Below are 22,393 nucleotides of genomic sequence, written 5' to 3' on the forward strand. Positions count from 1 at the left end.
GCTGTTAGAATTTAAGGCTCATTATAATTCTCTTTGTCTACCTGCCAAATGTCTTAACTAATAATTATTAAATAATAATAATTAATTAAATAATTTAATAGATGATTATCAATTTATGATACAAGTAAAATTCCTTATTAGATATTATTAATCGTCTTGGGTTTCCCAGCCTTTTTGACCCACTGTTCAAGCGTGCGACTCTTTTCGCTCGGCGCTCGAAAGTAGGCAATAGTTTCTCCTGCAGCACGTTATCAGCCGCACAAAGAGGTCCTTTCGCAACCCAGTCCACCCACAACGTCCCCCACCCCCACCCCCAACCTTTCGGGGGCATTTCCCCCGGCCAACAGGGTTTTTCCTTATTTATGCAAATGAAATCAATGCTCGCTGACGTATGTGTGTATGTGAGTTGTCTCCTGCGGAATGGCGATGTAGTGTGTGTGTGTGTGTGTTTGTGATTGTGATTGCGTCAAAAGAATAGAATTTTTCATTTTAAATTACATGCCAGCATGTACGAGTTTCTGTGTGTGTGTGTGTGTGTTTGTGCAAGGAAAACTTTTGTTCGTTTGTTTTTGAAGAACTTTGCATCGAGACTGCGAACTGCGAGTCCTGTGAACTCTGAACCGACCTGAACCGAACCACATTAAAGGTAACTATGCAAATATTTTTGCGGCTCACACGAGAAAACACAAACCAAAACCGGACGACCCTTCTAGTTTTTTTTTTATTTTTTTTTTGGTTTTCACTTTGAGTGCTTGAGGTGGCAACCGAAAATATTCCATGCTGGTCAATCGAGGCACTTCACAAATTCCCCGGAAAACCCAAAACTAGCAAAAAAAAAAAAAGAGAAAAACCAAAAGCACATCCCACTTCTGCGTTCAGCGCTCATTGGATTTAGCTTTTCGGCTGGTTTCTAATTGTGTTTGGCCCTTAGTTTTTGGCAATCACTTAGCCCCTGGTTACTGGGCCGCCTTCCCCCTTTCGGCCACCAGCAATGTGCGGAATGTCTAATGAAGCCACATAAATCAAGTGGCAGCAAACCGGAGAACATGGCCAGCCAGCCCGGCCTGCTGCTCCTTGACCAGCATCCTCCGTCGTTTAGCCAGTGGCTAATTGAAATTAAAAACGTTGCCAAGAAATGGCTGTCCATTTTTCATTCGATTATCATTGCCCAAAAACCAAAATAAAAAAAATACCACTGATTTATGCTAATGCAGGAACAGCAATTAAGTAAGCGGGTAAATAAGTGTTTGCCGAACAAATAAATATGAGTAGTAATCAAAAGCAAACAATAATTTAACTTTTTTTTCACACCACAAAATCAAATGAGAAACCCAAATCGGATTGCAAACAACTATTCCATTATTGTGTATATCCTTTATTTGGTATTCGAATTATTTATTTCTTGTAATATTAAAAAAAAAGACAATGATCACATAAAATATTTTCGGTTGTAAATTACAGAATTGTTTCTTGTCATACAATACAATACAATATTATATTATATATATGTATTTTAGATTTATGTTTAGTTTAGTGTAATTATTTTAATCATCGTAATGCATTACTTCATTACGTACAATGATTCTTTTAAGCCTGCTATTTATTTTCATACTCTCTCTCGCCTTTTTCGTCGTAATTTTTTTTTGTTTTCAACTTTTTCAATTTGTTTTTTGTTTTTTAAAATTCGTCTAAATTACCTTGCGGTTTTGGGGGTTCCTTCTTCGTTCTACGGTTTATATCTTTTTCTTTAGTTATAGTTAAGTTTAAGATTAGACGTATGACAATACAAAAAAAAACGTGACATTTTGCTCAACTACATTTTTTGTTTACTTAAGCTTACACAATTAGTTTATTACGATTTTGGTTTCCGGTTTCGCCATTTCATTTGGTTGACTGTATTGCACTGAATTTTAATCTATTCGTTCTTCGTTCTCTTTGTTAGAATCTGCGGTCTTTCGTAAGGGGTAACATTAAAACTTACGATCCTACAGAGAAGCAGACATGCACACATACACACACACACACTGATATAATCTGCATATGTACGCGTGTTTAGCCTTTTTTCCGATTGTATGTATGTAATGCCACCTCGCGCCACCCAAAACTCTCACTTCCTTTCACACACACTTACCCATTATAGTTTTAGATATTCGCTGATATTACTATTACATTTTACACAAAAAAAAAAAAAAAAAAAATCTCGTACAACTACATCCACTAATTAAAGTACTGATTATATTTGCATGTTATATGTTTGTGTATTTTACTTAGTTTTTCCACTTTTGGTGTTCGACTTTGCCACTAAACTAAACTTAGCCTGCGGGGGGATATGGGCTAAAGGGTACTACGTGGGCTTATTGGGCAGGGGCTATTAATAGTTGCGAACGTCTTGCGTTCCGTATGCAAAAAATTGACCAGACATTAACACCAAACAAATGCCCTACGTTTAAACATATAATTGGGTTTTTCTTTTATCATTTATATATATATATATATATATATATCGATTTGTATAACTTCTAGTTTTTAGTATTTGATACAGACAAAAAAAATTGCAATTTATAATCGAATTACACACTTATGTTTCGGTTTTGCGTTTCTTGTTTTATACAGAGTTGCTATCAACACACGACGAAAGCGTCTAGGATCTAGGATGTGGAACAGTTCTAAGTACTAAACACTGGGACTAGCGGTGTCCCGATATCCCAACTAACAACTAGTTCAATGTATAAGCTAACGGGTCGTGCACGGGCAGGGGTGACCGGGTGGGGTGACCCCGACATCGTGACCCCAGTTTTTATTCGTACTTGTATAGTCTGCCTTGAAGTCAGGCCTATGAATAACGCCAGTTTAACCTGTTAACCCCTCACTCGCTTCCCTCGTTTTACTGCTCGCATTTAGGTATTTACAGTTGCTGTTACAGTTTTTGAGCCCTGGACGGGATCTATGGATCTATGGATCTGTGGCTCTGCGGCCTTCTTGGGGTCACCAGCTTAGGGCTATGGCATCGCTGATTAATCGCTCTTAGATGGGCGTCGGCATCAGTTTGCCGTAGTCCTGGTGCATCGAGGGCTTCACCGAGTTGTAGACGGGTCGCTCCGAGTCCTCGGGCAGGGCATAAACATCTGGGGGAACGCACAGCGACTGCAGCTTCGAGATGTACGAGTCGAAGTGCTCGTGCGGATGCGGATGTGCGTGCGGATGGGCATGCGGATGGGCATAGCTGACCGGATGGTGCACCGTGTAAGGATGCGAGTGGTGTGGCGGTACCGTCGGTGGACCCACCGCTCCACTGTTGCCCGAGTTGCCACCTTGGTGACCACCACCAACGCCGCCGCCTCCTCCACCACCGTACATTCCTCCACCGGCGGCTGAAGCTGCACCACCCGAAGTGGGCGGTGGTGGCGGTGGCGGCAGGAGCGTTGAGTAGGCTGCGTGCTCCAGGGATCCTCCGGTCACCAGCTGACCCCCGCCACCCACACCACCCAACACATTGTCCAGGCCGTGAACCACCGAGGAGGAGCCGGACGTCGATCCGCTTGTGGTTGCACCTGGTGGCGGCGGTGGTGGCGGCGGCAGACGCACATGCTCCAGCAGCGTGATCACATTGTTCCTCAGGCTCTCGTAGTAGTTGTTCAGATTATTCGGTGGGGCTCCTCCATCAATCGTCTGGTTCGGATTGCTCCCCGAACTGGGCGCTAAATTGCTGATTGAGTGGTTCAGATCGTTGGCATTGGCGGTGCTGCCGTTGCTGTTGTTGTTGCCAGCGGTGGTGGCTGGCCCCCGCTCACGGTGGACGTGCCACTGGTGGAGCTCACACTGGCGAATGGCGATTGACCGCTGGGCGAGGCCAAAGCCACCGAGGAACGCTGCTGCTGGCTTTGCTGCTGCTGCTGCTGCTGTTGCTGCTGATGGCCGCTCAGTGGAGAAGCCTCCTAAAAAATGAAGGCACATACATGGACATGGTTAGCGGGCCGGCGGTTAGTGGTGCTTGAAAGAAACCCAGACGATGGTCACAGAATCGGTATCCAATTACTCGATTGGATGGGGTCCACGTACATAGACCCCTGCTCATGTGAGCACACATATGTGTAGAAAAATTCCAATAAGAACGCACCATCACACACAGGAGTAACAAACACAAAGCACACACAAAGAAAAAAAAACGAAAACAAATGGGGTTGGGTGAAAGTTGGGGGCAAAAAAAAAAAAAGAGAGACGAATCCTGAACGAAGTCACACGAACACCGTCGTCAGAAAGAGACAGACAGGGACCGAAAGAGGGAGAGCGAAAGAGAGAGCGAGATATTCAGCTTTGGGTGTGGGTTTTTTCGGAGTTTTTGGGGGCCTGGGGCGACCCCAACGAAACACAAAGGTTAATGCTGCGTCGACGTCGCTGCCGGCGTCCTTGTAGAACAGTTATTGCTGGCTGGACTTGTTCTGTCTTTCTTTTCTCGACTCGTCTTGTTTTTTTTTTGTTTTTTTTTTCTGTTCGCCCCACTTCCCAGTTTTTAGGAGCAAATCGAATGGCGTCCTGCGATTTGTTGGCGCCTCGTTTTTGGGCTGCAACATGGCCTGCGCATGACCAACGCACACACACGTCGCCACACTCGTGCGCTCTAGGGATACGTGTGTGTGTGTGGGTGTGGGGTGTACTTAGGGGTGTGCCTGCCGACTCCTGCCACACCCCCTGCCCCTTCCTCTTCACACGGCACCACCGATTCTGATTCGCCGCCCGATGCAGTGAGGATGCAACGTCACCGATTGGCTGACGTCAACGAGAGGGTGGAGTGAAGTGCACTGCATTTCGGGTGGATTTCTTGCACAGCCAGAAAACAAATAGCACTCAGCTGATATTGAACATGCGTAAATTGTCTTAAGAATGCTGATTTGAATATTAATTACCCCTAGCAAATAACATAACATATAATCCATAGAAATAACGACGCATTCCTGGACTTGTCTACCGAAAAAATAATTCAATCCTTCCGCAACTTTAGTATTTACAAAAAAAAAAATTAAAGAATTTCTAATTACTCTTGTTTCTCCCCCTTTGACTAGCTTTCAATCCATATTTTTCACTGTGCATGCTGTTTAGGCTTGAAAAAGCAAAAAAAAAAAAAAGAAAAAAAGAAAGAAGAAAGCAGGATCCCAGGCAATATAACGTCGGCGGCTGATAAAACTTTTCGCTCGCGCCCTCGTTTTTGATTCAACTTTAGCCTAAGTTTATTTCACTTTACTTAACTTTACTTTACTTTGTTTCACTTGTTGTTTGCTGCTCTGTTCATTGTTTTTTCGCCGAGTTTTAGAGACGTCCTTGAAAAGTGCCAAGACACAAAACTCGCTCAGGTGACGACAGAGCGTACAAACTCAAAAACAACAAAGGAGCGATACTATGGCTATGGGACAGAAAGAACTCCACTCAAAGTCTCGTTTGAGTCGAAAGTTTTCAAGTGCGGGGACGGAGGGAAGTGGGAGGAGAAGTGCAAAGGGGGGAGGGTTGTGCAAAACTTTCAGTGTGACCATCGTCTGCAAAGTTCGTGCGCTTAGCCTAGTGGGGGAATGGACTTGGTCTCATAATTTGTTGCCGTCAACGAACCTGAGCCTACATACCCGATCGCTGGTGCTCAGCTGCGACTCCATGGCGTTGATGTCCGACTTGAGTCGCATCATCTGCGACTCGACCCGCGCGTTCTCCCGCTGAAGCTCCGAGATCTCGGCCTCCAGGGTGTTCAGGTCATCGCTTCCGGCGGCGCCCGTGGATGGACCACCGCCGCCCACCGATGGATTCTTGTCGGATCCGCTGGTGTTGCTGCTACCGCTGGTGTTGTTGCTACCGCCGGCACTGCTGCTGCTGCTACTGGTGACCCCGATGCCGACATTTAGACCCAGTCCAACGGAGCTCCCCACGCCGCCCATGACTATGTCCAGTCCGCTGCCGCCTGTTCCGAGTGGAGAGAGGCTTCGTTAGTGAGTGGTTCGCTCCTACGATCTATCTTCGATATGCTGTATTGTCTTTTCTCTATTATTTTTTTTTTTCTTTTTTTTTTTTTGTATTATCTGTGGGATCGTCTGGCATTCCACGGTTCGTCAATGTGCGCGTGTGCTAGCAACTCAATGGGCACTAGTGTGAGTTGGTGTGGGTGTGTGTGGTGTGGTGTGAATGTTGTTTGTCAGTCACATTTCATGGGGAGTGATGTGTAGTGGATCTTTAAAGAGTTGTAAACGCAGACACTTCCTTCCTCCACATTCGATCGCTGCATCGTTTACAACTGGCTTTTAGATTGGTTTACTAACTAAAACTGAACACTTCAACAAAGTCACACCTTTGGACAATAAAAAAAACTAAGGTAATAGCTGCTTAAAATCACATTGTAAGAAACACTTGCAACGAATCACTTAAAAACAAAATCATCTGACTCAGTGAGGGTGTAAAAGTAAGTGGGTATGTGTAAGTTATTTGGTGTTCAAGTGGGTATAATCATCTTTTCTTCGGGCTTACCTTGATCAACAGACTCCCTGGCAATTTTTGTATGTACATATTTTTTGTATATTTGGATTCTCTGATTTTAGTGTGAGTTGGTTTTTATGACAATTTGTGGTCTTTACGCCTTGCTGTCTTTCGTTTTGGTATATACAGACACTTGAAATTGGTTATTGTTTTTTGGGGGTTCTGTTCTGTATTTGGTTCTTATTCTGCTGCATTTGGATTTTCATTGCATTTATTTTTGGTTGCTGGTTGTGGTTTCAGTTTCAGTTTCAGTTTCGGTTTCAGTTTCGATTCGATTCGGACTGTTTTGACTGCGATTCAGTGGTTTCGTTTTCTATTTACAGTAGATACTCGGCACCGATACAAAACGTTGCGTAATCTAAAAGAAAACGTCAACAAAAACGACATGAAACGAAACGAAAAGAAGAAACACAGAATTAAATTAGAATTAAAACTAGGAATTTAATTGTTTCTTTCTCTTTTGATCGATCAGCTTCTTTGTTGCTTTTGCTTTGCTTTTGCTTTTGCTTTGTTTCTCTTGTTCGAATCACACACACGCACACATTTTGCAATTTGTGCGTGTGTGTGTTCTTGGATATTAACGGGTTCTTGTTATGTACCGGGTTTCTTTTGGAAGGATTTTCGTAGGATATTTCGAGTGAGTGGTTGGTTTTCGGGGGAGTTGGTGTTGTCGGAGGTTGTGGGATTTCGATTTCGAAACGTAACGAAAATTTTCTAGATCTGTTTTTTTCAAAAAATTCTTTTTGTGTTGCATTTTCCGAAACCAAAACCAAAAATAAAGTTACTTCATTCTAAATAGTTGTTTTTCATTTCTTTTGATGCTTTCTATTATTTTTCATTTGACTTTAGCACACGCACACAAAATTCCAACCGAAAATGATCAAGACAAAAAGCGAGCAACAACAGAGAAGAAGAGTTCTTCGAGGTTTTTTTTAATGAAAATAATAAACTAGTAGCTTGGAGGAATTCTCTATAGGAATACTGAATACGGAACTATTGTTCTTCTTTGTGTGTTGCTAACTTCGTGACAAGGCCATTATAACCCAACCCCCATTTCGATCTAGGAGGGATTTGGTATATTGGCCTTGGGCCCAGTTCATAACAGAAAAATACACGCAAGAGAGAGACAGCGAGAGAGAAGGAGAGCGAGATGAAGCGTCTGAGATCGGAGCACTCACCTGTATAACCCTTGGGATAGACCATGGTGACCTCGTCGAACTTGGGCTTCTTGATGCCCTGGCTGCCCACCGTGGTGCACGCTATGAAATAAAGTTACCAAAAAAGAAGAATCGGAAGAATTTATTTATTAGAAAATTGAAATTAAATGTTTTTTAAATAGTTGAATATATGAATAGGATATTTTGAAAAGCCTCTGCAAGTTGTAGTTTCGTTCACTTACCATCGAACTTCATTGCCGTGGCAGCTGCCAAAGCGGCCTTGTGCTGCTCCACAGTGCCGCCGGCCTCCAGGACTCGCATCTTGTTACGATTGGCAATCGGACAGCCCGAGGCGCTAGAAAAGGATTATTTGAAAGTTAAGGAAACACTTCCATTAACCACCTAACCAACTACCAAACTCACCTTCTGTGGGAGAGGAACTTGCCGGTGGAGTGGCCGGAGCCATCGCATCCCGGAATGGGGCACCTCAGCGGCTCCGAGTCCTGGCCATCGCGGGGCTTGCTCTTCGGCTTGTTGGCCCTTGGACAGCCGGAGAGGCTGCGGTGCGGGAGGAGTAGTTGCCGGTCACGTGGCCAGAGCCATCGCATCCCGGCGTTGGGCACTTGAGCTCCTGCGAGTGCGATTGCAGATGGTTGCGGTCCGAGCGAGAGCAGCCCGTCAATCTGCCGGGGAGATTCCAAGGAGGAAAGGGGGAAAGTCAAGGAGAGGGATTAGCAAGTGACCCGAACTCAGGCCTAGATCGAAAAGCAGGCCAAGTGGTCGTGGCCAGATAAGGGAACTTCATATGTCTGTGTCTGTTCGAGCGGCTAAGACTTTGGACTTGAAACTTTCGGTTTTAAAGTTTTGTTTAATCACGGGGTGGCTGGCTGGCTGACTGGCTGGTTGGCTGGCAAAAGGGACTGAGACTGGGGATTTTACGACCGCTCTGCGGCCACGTTCACTCGTAATCATAAATATTAAAGCCTCTCGACCCTGGACTTTACTATCCGCCAGAAGTCCATGAAGATGTGCTCATGAACTCCAGAAAGTTTAACTTTTTTAAGCTTTAGTCTACAATTTAAACCTTTTACTTCATTTGTGGGCTTTGGGGTTTAATTTCTATCTAATCTTTCAACTACTTCTTGAGCCACTCAAATTTCTGTTTCTATTTCTACAGGTGTTGCCGAGACACTTTTCTCGTGACAAAGATGGATTGCGAAAGGGAAACACTGTGCAAAAGACAGATGGATGGTCAACCTATGGCCAATTACTGCATGAATCATTAACCAGGCTGGGAAAAAGGCAAAGTCCACCCTCTGACTATTGTACTAATCCACCAAAGGGGGTGGGAGAACTCACCCGTCCTTGGACTTGTCGTGCTGCGGGATGTGCTGCGGCGGTGGCATCGAGTAGCAGGTGGCCGGACTGGGCGAGTATCCGCCGGAAACGGGCGTGGGATAGCCACCGGGACCGACGGCCGTGGCGTACGGATTGCTGCACTGGTAGGCAGCCGGGCCGTAGCCGTGGTATCCAGCTGGCGGATAGTCCGACTGCACCACCATCCCGTAGCCGGGATGCGGCGAGTAGCCTGCAAGGACAGAAGGATCTAAAATTAAACAAATAGATATTCTCGCTTTTGTTACACGAACATACTATACTAAATAAAGCCCCCAAATCTCTAGAGATTTCAAATCAGAAATCAATGACAAGATTAGAAGAGTACTTACCACTGGGATCCCGATAGGTTTCAATATAGTGGGAGCCACCGCTGTCCGGCGTGGATTCGCGGCTGTAGGGTCGCGGACCGCTGATGTGACCCACCAATCCAAAACCCAGAGGTCGTGGCGGTCCACTGAAGTCCACCGGTTCCATTTGCGGCGAACGCGGCGGTCCGCCATTGCCAGGACCCAGAGGTCCTGTCGCTCCACTCACGAAACCCTGGGCGTGACCGACCACCAGGCCATCGGCGCCGTACTGTGGACTCGTAATAATGCTGTAAATAGGATGGATAAACAGATGGGTTAACCAGTTAGTTGACTATGGTTATTTCCAAGCCGAACGTTTAGTCGGATGAAGTGCTTCAAATGAAGTACATTATATAGCTACTTCAATACTACAAATATAGTATTAATGTAACAATATAATAAGACTGTTTACTTTGGTTTACTCCAACCCCAGACTTCTGTGACAAAGTGGCTGAGTGAGATCGAGATCTTACCTATGTGGCAAGCGCGTGACGCTGAGGTCCAGCGTCTGTCCCTGGGGACTGGGCACCTGGGGACTGGCGATGTTCGGACTGGCTCCTGGCTGCGGACTGCCGTTGCCCATCCGCTGGGCGGTGTACTGGTTGTGCGAGGCTGGCGAGTTGAAACCGTGCGGACTGCTGCTCGTCACCGAGGTGGAGCCACTCAGATCCACCGCCGGCACACCGCCGACATTCGGTGCAGGCGAGCTGCTCTGCTTGCCATGTTGTTGCTGCTGCTGTTGCTGTTGTTGCTGGTGGTGTTGCTGCTGTTGCTGCTGCTGTTGCTGCTGTTGTTGCTGCTGCTGTTGCTGTTGCTGCTGATTCTGGTAGGCGGCCGCTGCAGCTGCTGCCTGGGCGGCGGCCATCTTCACGGAGAGATTGATGGCCGAGAAGCCCGGCGGCAGGGGTCCCATCGTGGGATCGTAGTGATACATGGGTCGCGGATACAGCGGCTGACCGCCGTTGGCCAGCTCCTCGTGCTCCGCCTTGGCCAGCATGAGCTGCTGCTCCTGCAGGTATTTCTGCTGCTGGGCCTGCATCTCGTCGGTGGTTTGGGGCAGATAGTGGTAGGCGGCCGCCGCCGCCGATGCTCCGGCTGCCGTTGCCACCGATGCCGATGCCGATGCCGAGGTGGCCCTTTGTCCGTTGCTCGGGCAGCAGACGCCGCCGCTCGGATCGTACCGCTCGAATCCCGCTCCGCTGGCCGCCGTCACCGCGTCGACGGCGAAGGCTGGCGAGCTGAGGGAGCTCAGCGAGACGGGCGGATGTGGATGCGGGTGTCCCGGATGCGGATGACCCGGATGGGGATGGCCGGCATGGCCCGGATGTCCCGCCGCCTCGTAGGCGCTTCTCGCCGTTCCCGGCGACAACTCGCCCACGTTGGGCGCCATTAACTCGCCACCGGGACCGACGCTCACGTGGCTCTGGGCGTACTGCTGCCGCATCTGTTCGTACTGCTGCTGCCGCTCGTCCGCCTGCTGCTGCTGCTGCTGCTGCTGGTGCTCCGAGTGATAAGTGGTCGAGGGATCGGAGACGTCGTTGCCCTCGATGAAGGGTCCTCGCTGCTGGTGCAGCGTGTGTTGCTGTTGCTGCTGCTGCTGTTGCTGTTGTTGCTGTTGTTGCTGCTGTTGCTGCTGCTGCTGTTGCTGCTGCTGTTGTTGCTGTTGCTGGTGGTGGCCGTGCGGATTGAGGTGCGGCTGGTGCGGCGGACTCTGGAGCCCCACAAAGCGGCTGAGGTGCGGGGCGTGCAGGTTGTTCTCACCGTTCGACACCGATACCGATACCGCTGATGCTGCCCCGCTCGCCGATCCGGAACGCGGCGCTTGGGCTGCGCTCCCCGAGGAGGAGGAGGAGTTGGGGGTGGAGGGAACGGGCGCGGCCGCGTCCCCCGAGAGATACGAGTGCATGGGGCTCTTATTGTACTCCGATTTGATGCTGGCTACGGGACTGTACTCTGATTTGATAATCGGCATCGTTGTGCCACTCAGTTTCCCACTGACGTTGTTGTTGTTGTTGTTGTTGATGCAACTGCTGTTGTTGTTGTTCAGATAGTGGTTGGAGGCGAGCTTCAGTTTGTCCAGCGGATGCAGTTCCTTCTCGTGCTTCTCCAGTTCGGCTAGAGGGTGCGAGAAGAAGCAGAGCAAGACATGGAGCGATAGAACAGAAAAAGGGCGTTACAGAGATCTGCTGGATCTGGTGGATCATAATTGGGATAAGGTGGGTTTCGGGGTGAAGTTAAGTGATTTATAAACGGGGGTTCGTTCACACACAATCGACTTTCGGCTTTCGGGTGGCTCGAGTTTCTAGAGTGGTTCACCTGCTGTTGCTGCCAGTGGTGCTAGCGGTGCGAGTGGTGCGAGTGCCGCTCCCGGACGGCGACTCGTTCCGCCGGAGCGCCTTACGGCCCGCGGACAACCGGAGAGGCTGCGGTGCACGCTGCGGTGCGGCTGCACGTGCCCACGACCATTGCACCCGGGCGTCGGGCATTTCAGGATCTGCTCGTGCAGAGCCAGCACTGCAAGTGCATGGGAATCGGTCAGTCAGTTGCTCAGATGATCCACGTTCCACGACACTCCGATGGGAGTATCGGCGGGATCAGCGGTAATGGCACGACTACGACAACAACGCATTCCACAATCAGGGACAGAGAAGCAGAGAAAGTGAGTGAAAGAGAGGAGACAGAGGACAGAGAGAGAGACAGAGATATGATAGAAAGGCGAAAGGATCTTCAATCAAGCCACACAAACTTTAGGATCAGTGAAAGATTTTGTAGAGCGAGTCCTTTTGAGAAACTGACAACCCACATGCATTTTCACTGCTCCGAAAATCTTCTAATAAAATAGATACTACTGTAGTATAAATTATAGTATTGTATAAGAAAATAAGTAAATTATAAAGAATTAACATTATCAAACATAAAAGTTGAAAAGAGAAAATAGCGTATACGTTTCAACAAAATAAATTCAAATTTTGTTTCTGCAAGAAGATGAAGATGATCTGAATACCAGAAAACTGATTCTACAACATAAAACTGCTTATAGGAAAAATTCTATACAATCTGAAAGGAGAAATCGAAAGACCGCACCGACAATAGAACTTTCACACTCAAGATTTCACTAGGAGGTAAAGAGACAGAGACAGATTGACAGTTAGAGAGAGAGAGAGAGACAGAGACAGAGATTCGGAGAAAGAGAGATAGAGCGACTACTAGAGGCATACACACTAGGCATGCGAATCTTAGGTATTTCTGGGAAACTTACATTCTGTGGTGACTTTATCGCGCTTCGGACAACCCGACAAACTGTCAAAGTTCCAACAACGGCAGATCGATCGAAAAGTATGCAAGAGAAAGACGGATGTATCGTTGAGTGAGTGAGAGAGAAGGCAGAAGGGAGACTCGCAGGGAATCATATGGATGGATGGGATGGGTACCTGCGATGGTGCGAATACAATCCGGTGACATGTCCTTGGCCCATACAATGCGGCGTTGGGCACTTGGCGCCATCTACAATTAACCAATTAACAGAAAAACTTAAATTCAACGTTGAGCTGGCGGGTCGGGGCAATGGCAATGGCAATGGCAATATATATGCCAGAATGAGACAGGTGGAAAGAGTGAAAGAGTGGGTGAATATGTTTTCTAATTAATTATATGGCAGGCGACAGCGAGAGACAAGTTGACGTGGACCTCCTCCCATCCGACAAATTCCCCGGCCCGAAAAACCCCTCAAAAAAAAAAAAAAAAAACAGCAATGCGATAGAGGAAGCAGTGGCAGCAACAGCAGGCAACACGAATTCTTTTACCCTAAATAATTAATTAAAATTTGATGGAAAACAGCTTTGCATTATTTACTTTAAAAAGCCCACGCTGAGGAAACACACACATGACTGTCAGCCGAGGAGGGGAAGTTGCGGAGAAGGGGTTTCGCCGCCGCCGACGAGACAGCTTCAAAAATCAAACCAAACCAGACCCAAAAAACTTGCTCGCTTTTCTAAGCGCAACTTCTCGAAGATAAAATGCCGACCCCCCGGAGAACACATTCTGATGTATGTGATGTGCGGTGCGTGATATCGCAGAGCCCAAAAAGCGGGGGGTTGGTTAATGAAATATTTTTCGAAATATTTTACTCCTGTTTTCTGTCTATTACGTGGCCGGGCAAAATGTCAAACTGCAGCAGGCGGAAAGGAAAGCGCAGGCAAAGGTAAAAGGACCGACTCGTCTCTAATTAGAATTTAATTAAAATAAAGCCGAGTGGGCTGAGGTTCTGAGCTCTGAAGTGTTTGTGCATTAGAAAATTTCCCAGTGTGTGTGTGGAGGAGCACAACCAAAAAAGACGAAAAAAACGTAGCAGAGATACAAGAGGAAAACTAAAGATTGCGAAGAGTCTAGAGTCTAGAGTTAGGAGAACAAACACTCACACACACATACACACACTCACACACTTGAAGGGTTAAGCCTAATAAGCCACATTAGCAAAGAGGCTAAAACAATAACAGCAAGGCTTGCCGCACGCTAATGACTTATTACGTATACGCACAGCGGGTTTTAGAGTCTAAGGCTTCCGTCAACTATTTAAAAAGTCATTCAAATTATATGAATACCAAACACACACAAGCCTACACACTCACACACACATAAACACACACACATACACACAAAGAAAGTGAAAGAGCTGCTGGTTGAGCATATTAATGCCAAAACATAATGACAAAATAAATATGCAAAAGTGGTTTTTGAAGGAAAACGTGCTCATAATGCTTTATATCTAATCATGCCACACCCACTTACCCTACCCGCCCCCTTTCGTCATGTTCGTCGTCTGTGGAAATTGTACAGCGAAATTAGTAGAAGGCAAAGCTCAAGGCTCAGGCACTCAACCAAAAGATGTCTGTCTGTCCATGTCCATGTGCCTCAGTTCAGTGTTGTGCGGCATAAAGGGTTTACAAGCCATTAGTTGTTGTGCGCTGCTCGAGAACCCCGACCCCTCGTCGCCAAAAAACAGAACACAACACAAAGTCGACCCCTTACCCTTACCCTTACCGATCCCATTTTCATAACGACAAAATCGCTTAATGTCTTTTTGGCTGCTGAATGAGCTGCAAAAAGGGTTTTATTTTTAGATATGTGTGGTACTTCGAAGTTGGGGGCCGTGCAAATAATAATGATAAGTCATAGGGCGAATTGAGTGAGTGTCTCTCTCTCTTTTCTCTGTTTTCCCTTATTTATTTATTTTTTTTTGGGGCGATGATCATCCCAACAGCCGAAGACTCATTCACACACACTTTCTCTCTCTCTTGTTCTCTGTCTCTCTCTCTCTCTCTCTCTCAGGGGTTAAGTTTGGGTTGGTTTTGGGGGGCGGGAGGGACGGGGGGGAGTTAGTTCTGATTTTGCCAATTGAAGTGGTAAACTCAATGCAACAAGAAGTCTCGCACATAAGCCGATCAGTCGATCAGTCGATCAGTAGATCAGTCGACCCGGAAACGGAAACCCAACCGAACCACATCGAATCGCTGGCGAATTAGCTGGTCAATACTGTACTGGCTTACAAGTGCTTACACAACAGTATTTGAGTATTATTTCTAATGGATTATTGAAAAGCAGGATCATCTGCAGCTGCATCATGCTACGTTTAACAACACTACGAATTACTGCGAATCACACCAAGCAGCACTGTACTGCTTTTCAACAATTTATTTTTTCACGCACATGAAACCACAGTAATATTTACAGTAAATCGGTGTCTTCTTCCAATACTATTTAAACTTTTCAAAATAATCGAAATACAGTTAACAGCGCGAATCGTAGTACCATTTACAACACTGTTTTTTAATAAGTTCTATCGTTTTACTACTTTTGTTCGCAGCACTTGTAATGCCAGATCACAGTACGGTTTCACAGGATTTTTTTTTTTCCAGCCAACATCAACTCATCACAGTCAACGGGGAAAATCACTCGGTTTCTTGTCTGTTATGACATGACTTTACTATTTGGGACCACTTACCGCGATTCTGGCTGCCCGGCGAATAACTGGGCGCCGGTGTCGATGGCGTTGAAGGTCCTGCCGTTGCCGCTGCCGCTGTCGGACTATTGGCCGCCGTCGATGGGGGCGTGGCCACGAGCGGTACACCCACAACGCCCTCGCGCGAGGCAATGTCCTGCATGACGGACGCCGCCCGACTGCCAACGCCCGCTGGCTGAAGGATCGTATACTGTTTGCCATCGGCCATCGGTTCTTTGGCGCGCGGCTGCTTCTCGCTCAACTGGCTGGCAATATCGAAGGCGGTACTCAGTTGCTGCTGCTGCTGCTGTTGCTGTTGCTGCTGCTGTTGTTGCTGTTGCTGCTGTTGTTGCTGCTGCTGACTGGCGGCTGCGGCAGCGGCATAGCCATAGTAGGCCAATCCCGCGGCGGACTCGGCTGCAGCGGCCGCATTGTAGGCGCTGTAATGAGCGGCATGAGCGGCGGCCACGTAGTTCCGCTTGATGATGTCGATGGGCGGCTTGAAGGCCGACGCCGCTTGGGCATAGACTCCCTGACCTCCGGCCAAGGAGGAGGCGGTGTCCTCCAGCTCGTGATCCTCGTGATCCTCGGGTGACTTCTTGCCGCTGCGCTCCAAATGGCCGATGCCACTGGCGTTTAAACGCGCCTGATCGTTCTCCTTTTGTCTGCGGGAAAGTGAGGAGGAGGGAAAGTGTTGGAGTGTTGGAATCGTTGGATTTTGGCTGGATTGATTGCCGATGGCCTCATACTTTTGCTTCTCCTCGAAGAGATTCTGGAAGGGCGGCGGATTCTCGTCCTGCAGCTCCTGCAGCCTGTACAGATTGCCCCGGGAGTCGGGCCAGCTGCCCGAGAGGCTCTTCAGGGCTGCCTGCGTTTCGCGGATGAGCGTCTCGTCGTCCTGATCCGCGTCCGTGTTGTTGCTTTTTGCCAGCGGAGCAGCGGGCAGGTTGCCGCCGCCGCAGTTCGCAGGACTCTCCGGACTGTCGGCGATGTTGTGGCCCTGCTTGCGTTTCTTCTGCGGCAAGTTGTTGTTGCTATTACTATTGTTGTTGTTGTTGTTATTGTTGTTATTATTGTTGTTTGTGTTGAGATTGGAGTCGTCGTCGCGACTGCAACGCTTGCGCCGCTTGACGGAGGTCTCGTGATCGTTGCCATTGGAGGAGTGATTGCCGTTGCTTTCGGACAAGGGCGTGTCCTTGGTGAGGGGCCGCTTGGAAAGCGCCATTTTCCCGGTGGCTTTTCCTGGCTTTTCCCTCTTTAGCTCCGCTGATCGGAAGAGAGTCGAAGGAAATCTTTATATTGTACACGCTTTTTTTTTACAAACTCTCCCATTGCTTGTGTGGATTAACAGTTTGCAGCATCAGCAGGCGACATCCAATCGCATTCGCTTGTGGGAAAACGTTTGCCCACCAGACTAAACAAAATCGAAACAATATATCGTGCGACCGCTCAATCGGTAACCCATCTACCCAATTATTAATAATAACAAATCTATTAACACCCAAACAAAAAATGTTTTGGCGGCTTATTAAACCGAAACCAATATCGTGTTACCATTTAACCCAACTTTCCAAAAAAAAAAGGTTTGCCTAATTCTTTTTTTAGATTTTCGAGTTCAAGAAGAGAAATGATGTTCAAGAAAGTTTTTTCAATGGCGTTCGATAAACGTTACAATTACTAATAGTGTGTCAGATGATTTAATGATTTGTTGTCATCATAAATATGGTTGGTTTTCAGAATGATAACTTTTTTATGGTTTGAGTTTTGATGCTCAGTTTAATGATACCATAAAATGTAAAGCACATGCTATTAAAAGACGACCGACACCTGAATCTTAAATCTGCTTCTCGTACAAATTTCTTTAGTTAGCTGAAAACTTATTTAAAAAATATAGTTTATGACAGTTGTAGAAATAAATCATAAAAACTTCTTTGCCTTAATTGATAAAACCCTGTATTTCACCTGAAAGTAAACAAGATTTGATCCTTATTTGAAGTAAAGACACGAGATCTTGCCCCACTGTGCAAACGATCTAAGGGATCTGATCTAAATGTGTGGGAGGATGATATCGATTCTCGCTGTACGTTAGCTTCATTTTCAATTTTGCTTGTCAAATTCTCAATGTGATTATTCTTGTTGCATTGAATTTCTGGTTCTTGTTCTCTACGATTTTTATTTTCCTGCTCGTTCTTACTCATTTGATTGTTTTCTCGTTCTTGTTGGTTTTTTTTTTTGCTATTTTTTCTTTGTTTTTTTTTTTTTTTTTTAATTTGTTTTGCCTTCTTAGGGGCAGGGGGCGGGTCTGGGTGAGGATCAGCATGGTATATAGTATATACAATATATATATATATATAGACTGTCATTTTTCAGTTCGATACAAAAAATTGCAAGATCTAGTAGGGATATTACAAGATTCAAATACTTATATGTGAACTTTACCTATTTGCTGAATTCTGTTTCTGTTTCTGTTTCGATTTTGTTTTCGATTTGGTTGTCTTAGCGATTTCGATTTTGGATTCGTTTCGTTTAGTTTAAATTGAAACACTCTGCACTTTCTTGCAAGCCATTTTTTCACGGCCTTTGGTTTCTTTTTGTTTGTTTCGCTGATAGTGATGTGGCTGCTGGCTGATAATGCTGATGCTTCGACTGGTTATTATCCACACAAACAAACACTCCGATTTAGAGGATATGTATATCACCAACACACATAAAATAAGCCAAACTAAAATTGGGTAAACAGTAACAAAAAACAAACAAACACTGAACTCACTTTTGTTAACGTGACGGCGGCGATATCTTCGAATAAAAATATCTTCGTGTTAAGAGTTAAGAGTGTTTAAGTTTTAGTAAACTGAAGCCGGCTTACGGGTTGTATACTTGATATATCAATTAGACCACGCACTTTTGCAGCATTTGTTTATTATATTTCTGTGGGCTTCTGCTTGCATTGCATTGCACTGGGTATTCAATTTTTGTTTTGTTTTTCTTTTCTTTTGTTTTTCCTTCGTTGGTTTTTTGTTTTTTGTGTTTTAAGTTAAAGGGGGTTGCGCGGCTGCGAAGTTTTTCTTTTAGTTTTGTGTGGCGCTGCGAACAAAAACTTTTGCACTTTTATGCCGCGCTTAGGAAAAGTTTGTGTCCGTCTTCAGCAAAGTTTTTGGGTTCTCCGGGCCTGACCATTTGGAATCTATGCCCACTCTATATATGGCAGCTGCAATAAAAGTCTGGCGTCGCAGCGAGGCGGCGGTGAAGTCCGGACGTCCAAAACCCGACTGCTCGATGCGTTTGGGGTAATAAAATTTTACATCGTCGCCGTTGCTGTTGCCGTTGCCGTCGCCGTTTTCAGTCGCTGTCGACGTCGACGCACATTTTCCGAACTGCCAGCACACACACACACACACACTCAAAAAAGAGACGAGGGAAAACCTTCGGCTTTTCCTATCGAGATGACGAAGGGGGATTGGGATTGGATGGATGGCAATGGCAATGTTCCTTTCTAGCCTGTTCCGCTTCAGACCGAGTTTCCAGGCGGAACGTGCGTCTCTACCTGTTCTAAGTTCGCTGCCAACTGACAGTTTTCCAAAGTTGTCGAACTTTCGAACGCACTGAAAATTGCAGTCCAAACTGAGCGTCGGCGTCGCAGTCGCCGTTGCCGTTGTCGTTGCCGTTGCCGTTTTTTCGGAGTAAAACCCGAAGACCAAAAGGCCCGGCTCACCACCCCGTTTTCGTTGGTAGAACAGTATAACAGTCCGGGGAGTCGGCGCACTGAAGGTCGCCGGGCGCCGAGTGCCGCCCGCCCCCTTTTCCGCCTTTCCTTTTCCTTTTTCCGAAAAGCGGGCAGGAAAACAGGGCGGCTTTTTTCGGAGGACAGGACACCGTATCCTCGGAGCAGCGACGCCAGCAGCAGCCCACAAATGACTTTATCCCGTCGTCGACGACTCAAGTGCAGGGATTTCCTCCGTGGCCGGCAGTCCGCTGTCCGTTATACGTTGTCCGTTGTTCGTTGTCCGTTGTCCGTTGTCCCTCGAAGATCGCATCTGATTCGGATCCAGATGCCGAATTCTCGACATCCGTCACATGCCGATTGAGATCCAGACCTGGAAGGGCCGGCAATCGGCAATCAATTAGCGTAGCGTACACGGTGCCATTTATCGCCACATTCTGACGCATTCTCCAGCTGGTGATTCAGGTCAAATCCGCCCGTCGATCGAACGCGGAGTCCGCCTCAATCATCGTCATCAATCATCGCCGCCAGTCGGAGTCCACAGCTGGTGGTTTGAGTGCGCGATTGTGATTTTTTTGTTACGTTCAGTGATTAAGACTCTTCAAAATCAAAGCCCAGAGTGTTTTTTTTTTTAACTGATTTAAGTTATTTTTTAACGATATTTTACTTTTGAGTTGATGGTCTTTTAATCCATCTCATATTGAAAATTTGGTACATATGTTCCAAAAAAAAAACACTCTATGGTCAATAGGTTGTAAATTTGCTCAAGGCCGCCTAAAGATGAAATGGTCAACGATTGCATTAAATAAATAAACGAATTAAGTCCAGTCCGTAATAACAAATTTCGCAAGATTTTGATTTTTTTCTTTGGAAATTGAAAAAGGTTTGTATGCAACATTTTTCAGGGCAAATAGCATTTAAGAAAATATCTCCCTGTGGAAATTAAATGATTTTTTGACATTTTATAGAGGTTTTACCGCAAAAATCAAAGTTTTGAAAAATTTTACAAAGTTTTTAAGAATTGAAAAGAATTTTTTTTCGGGGAATTCGGAAAATTTTAGTATGTAACATCAGGGGTAAGAAACAATCAATTTTCCCATTGAACTATAATGATTTTTGATATTCAATAAACAAAAGTTAATTACATTTCTGTTTCACGCCTTTTTTAAGCTAATATATTTGTTTTCAAATTGATTTCATTGCAATTAACAATATATGATTTTTAAAGATTGTAGACTGTAACGAAAACAGATGCTCCTATAAGTGTTTAGGGATCTTGAGTTCTGCACACTTAATTAGGAGCTCCTCAAGTTGGGAAAGGTGAAAAGGAGGGCTTTGCATACGGGTTCTTTGAACTACATAGTTCCTGGGGAAAGGGTTTTTGTGTAACGCAGAAGACGAGGCTGCGGAAGCTGCTTGTGTGCACTGGGCCGTAATTAAAATAATTAAATGTGGAAAAAAGTAATCACAAGATTGAAAAGTAATTTACACATGTAAGCAAACACCACGCACACACACTCACATACACACGGCACATACAGTTATGTAGAGCTTAAACAAATACAGGCGAAAACAAAGCCCGCAGGATATTCGCAGAAGATGCCAGTAGACGGATTCAAAGAAAGCAAAAAAAAAAAAAAATAGGAAAAAGAAAACCCGCTAAAGAAGCGGAAAACGCGAAGGAAAACGCGGTGCCAGAAATTGCCAAGGCAAATGGAAAAGTCAACATGACGGAGAGGAGAACAGAGAACACCGAGCTGATGGGAATCTGCAACTTGGGATCAGGAAGGATGGATGGATTCAGTGCCTCAGAGAAGGGCTTACGTTCGGAGGAGGAGCTGGAGGAACCGGGGGATTAGCAGCTCGGCGACCGCTCCATCTTGCGTAAACGCAAAAACGCAAATGATTTCACTTATTTCCAGGCGGTCGCGGTTTTTTTTAAGGGGCGGGGGTGTCGCAACTGTAGAAGGGGTGGCTAAGTGGAAGGGGGACGCCCTTCCCCCACGGCATTCATCAAAATTTGCATGCCTCGCTATTACACTGATCCAAAAAGAAATCAAAAAATATAAAACTATTTCTTCCATCAAAATAATAGCTTTTTAAATGTTTTTTCTTTTTTTTTACCAGCATAAAACCTTTTTTCTTTATTTTTTTATTCCTTTTTTTCTTTTTTTGTGCTTTTATGATGAGTATTTATTTAATAAAGGTTTTCCTGAGCCTACGAAAATAAATAATACTCAGAATAAAACTGTTAATTTAAAATAAAAAAACCAAAGATCTTTAAGGGTTTAATTTAGACGGATAATATTTTTTATATTTTTAAGTTTTTCTCTGCAGTTTCCAGCTCCGCTGAGCTTTACCACAGGCAAAGGGTAAGGGTAAGAAAAATACGCCCTGGCTGGTGGGTTTGGGGGTTAAGAAAGAGAAAGGGGTGAAAAGTGGGCGGTGGGCGGTGGGTGTTCGCAAGGCGGAAGGCCGCGGCTGAGCGGCCACAGACGTTGGTGCAAATCTAAGGACAACAAAAATTAAGTGGCAACAAGAAAATAAGTCACTTTTTGCCCAGACCAAAAGGGGCTAAAGGGGCCCAAGGGGGGTTAAGAAGGAGGCGTCTTGGAGTGGGCGTGGCATCGGTAGGCAGACAGAGCCACACAGAGAAAGTAAGTAAGTTCCTGGGCCAAGGCAACGAAATGATTGACAGCGCATAATTAAATTAATTGAGTAATCCACTGGCTGGCACACACAAAATCCAGGGGTGTGGGCTAAAAAGAAAGGGGTTCTGTGGGGGGTGGGGGGAGGTGTTATTTGGGGCGGTAAAGGGTTAAATTCCCAGCGGCTGCGGCAACAGCACTGCACACAAATGTGCCGCCGATGCGAGGACTCGCGGTTTCTGCCAAGAGAAAGACATTTCCCATACCCCCAATACCCGCGTAACCCCCGTAACCCCCGTAACCCCCGTAACCCCAACCCCGATCAGAAATCCTCGAATATTCCAGCTTTCCATCGGCGAACACGAAAAATTCATTTGGGGCTAGTGGTGGCCTTGGCCAGAGCCCCGCACCAGATCTCTGATGGGAAATTCGTGTCCAATCGGGTCGTCTTATGTATTATTAGAGACGTCAGCTGGAACTGGCTTATAAATAGTTTAATTACTTATTTATAAGTAGAACATATTCTGTACATAACCTTACAAGTCTTAAAAAGGTTCCATAACGGGTTTCCACAGAATAAATAGTTTAATTAGTTATTTACCGGTAGAAATCAT

General features: G+C 45.9%; 1 protein-coding gene across 1 annotated transcript; it reads right to left on the minus strand.

Moving 5' to 3' along the window:
• Nucleotides 1-1,359: 1,359 nt before the first annotated feature.
• Nucleotides 1,360-18,963, minus strand: LOC108091346 (DNA N6-methyl adenine demethylase). Its single transcript, XM_017190496.2, is given in 13 exon segments — nt 1,360-3,777; nt 3,780-3,935; nt 5,613-5,941; nt 7,689-7,769; nt 7,910-8,022; nt 8,091-8,233; nt 8,236-8,350; nt 9,027-9,255; nt 9,395-9,660; nt 9,886-11,527; nt 15,414-16,075; nt 16,160-16,676; nt 18,181-18,963. Coding segments are annotated over 12 exon segments (4,965 nt in total). The 5' UTR covers nt 16,636-16,676; nt 18,181-18,963; the 3' UTR covers nt 1,360-3,024.
• Between the last annotated feature and the right edge of the window lie 3,430 nt (nt 18,964-22,393).

The sequence above is a fragment of the Drosophila ficusphila genome, unplaced genomic scaffold (genome assembly GCF_018152265.1).
Source record: "Drosophila ficusphila isolate 14025-0441.05 unplaced genomic scaffold, ASM1815226v1 contig_198, whole genome shotgun sequence".
NCBI classification, from domain to species: Eukaryota; Metazoa; Arthropoda; class Insecta; order Diptera; family Drosophilidae; genus Drosophila; species Drosophila ficusphila.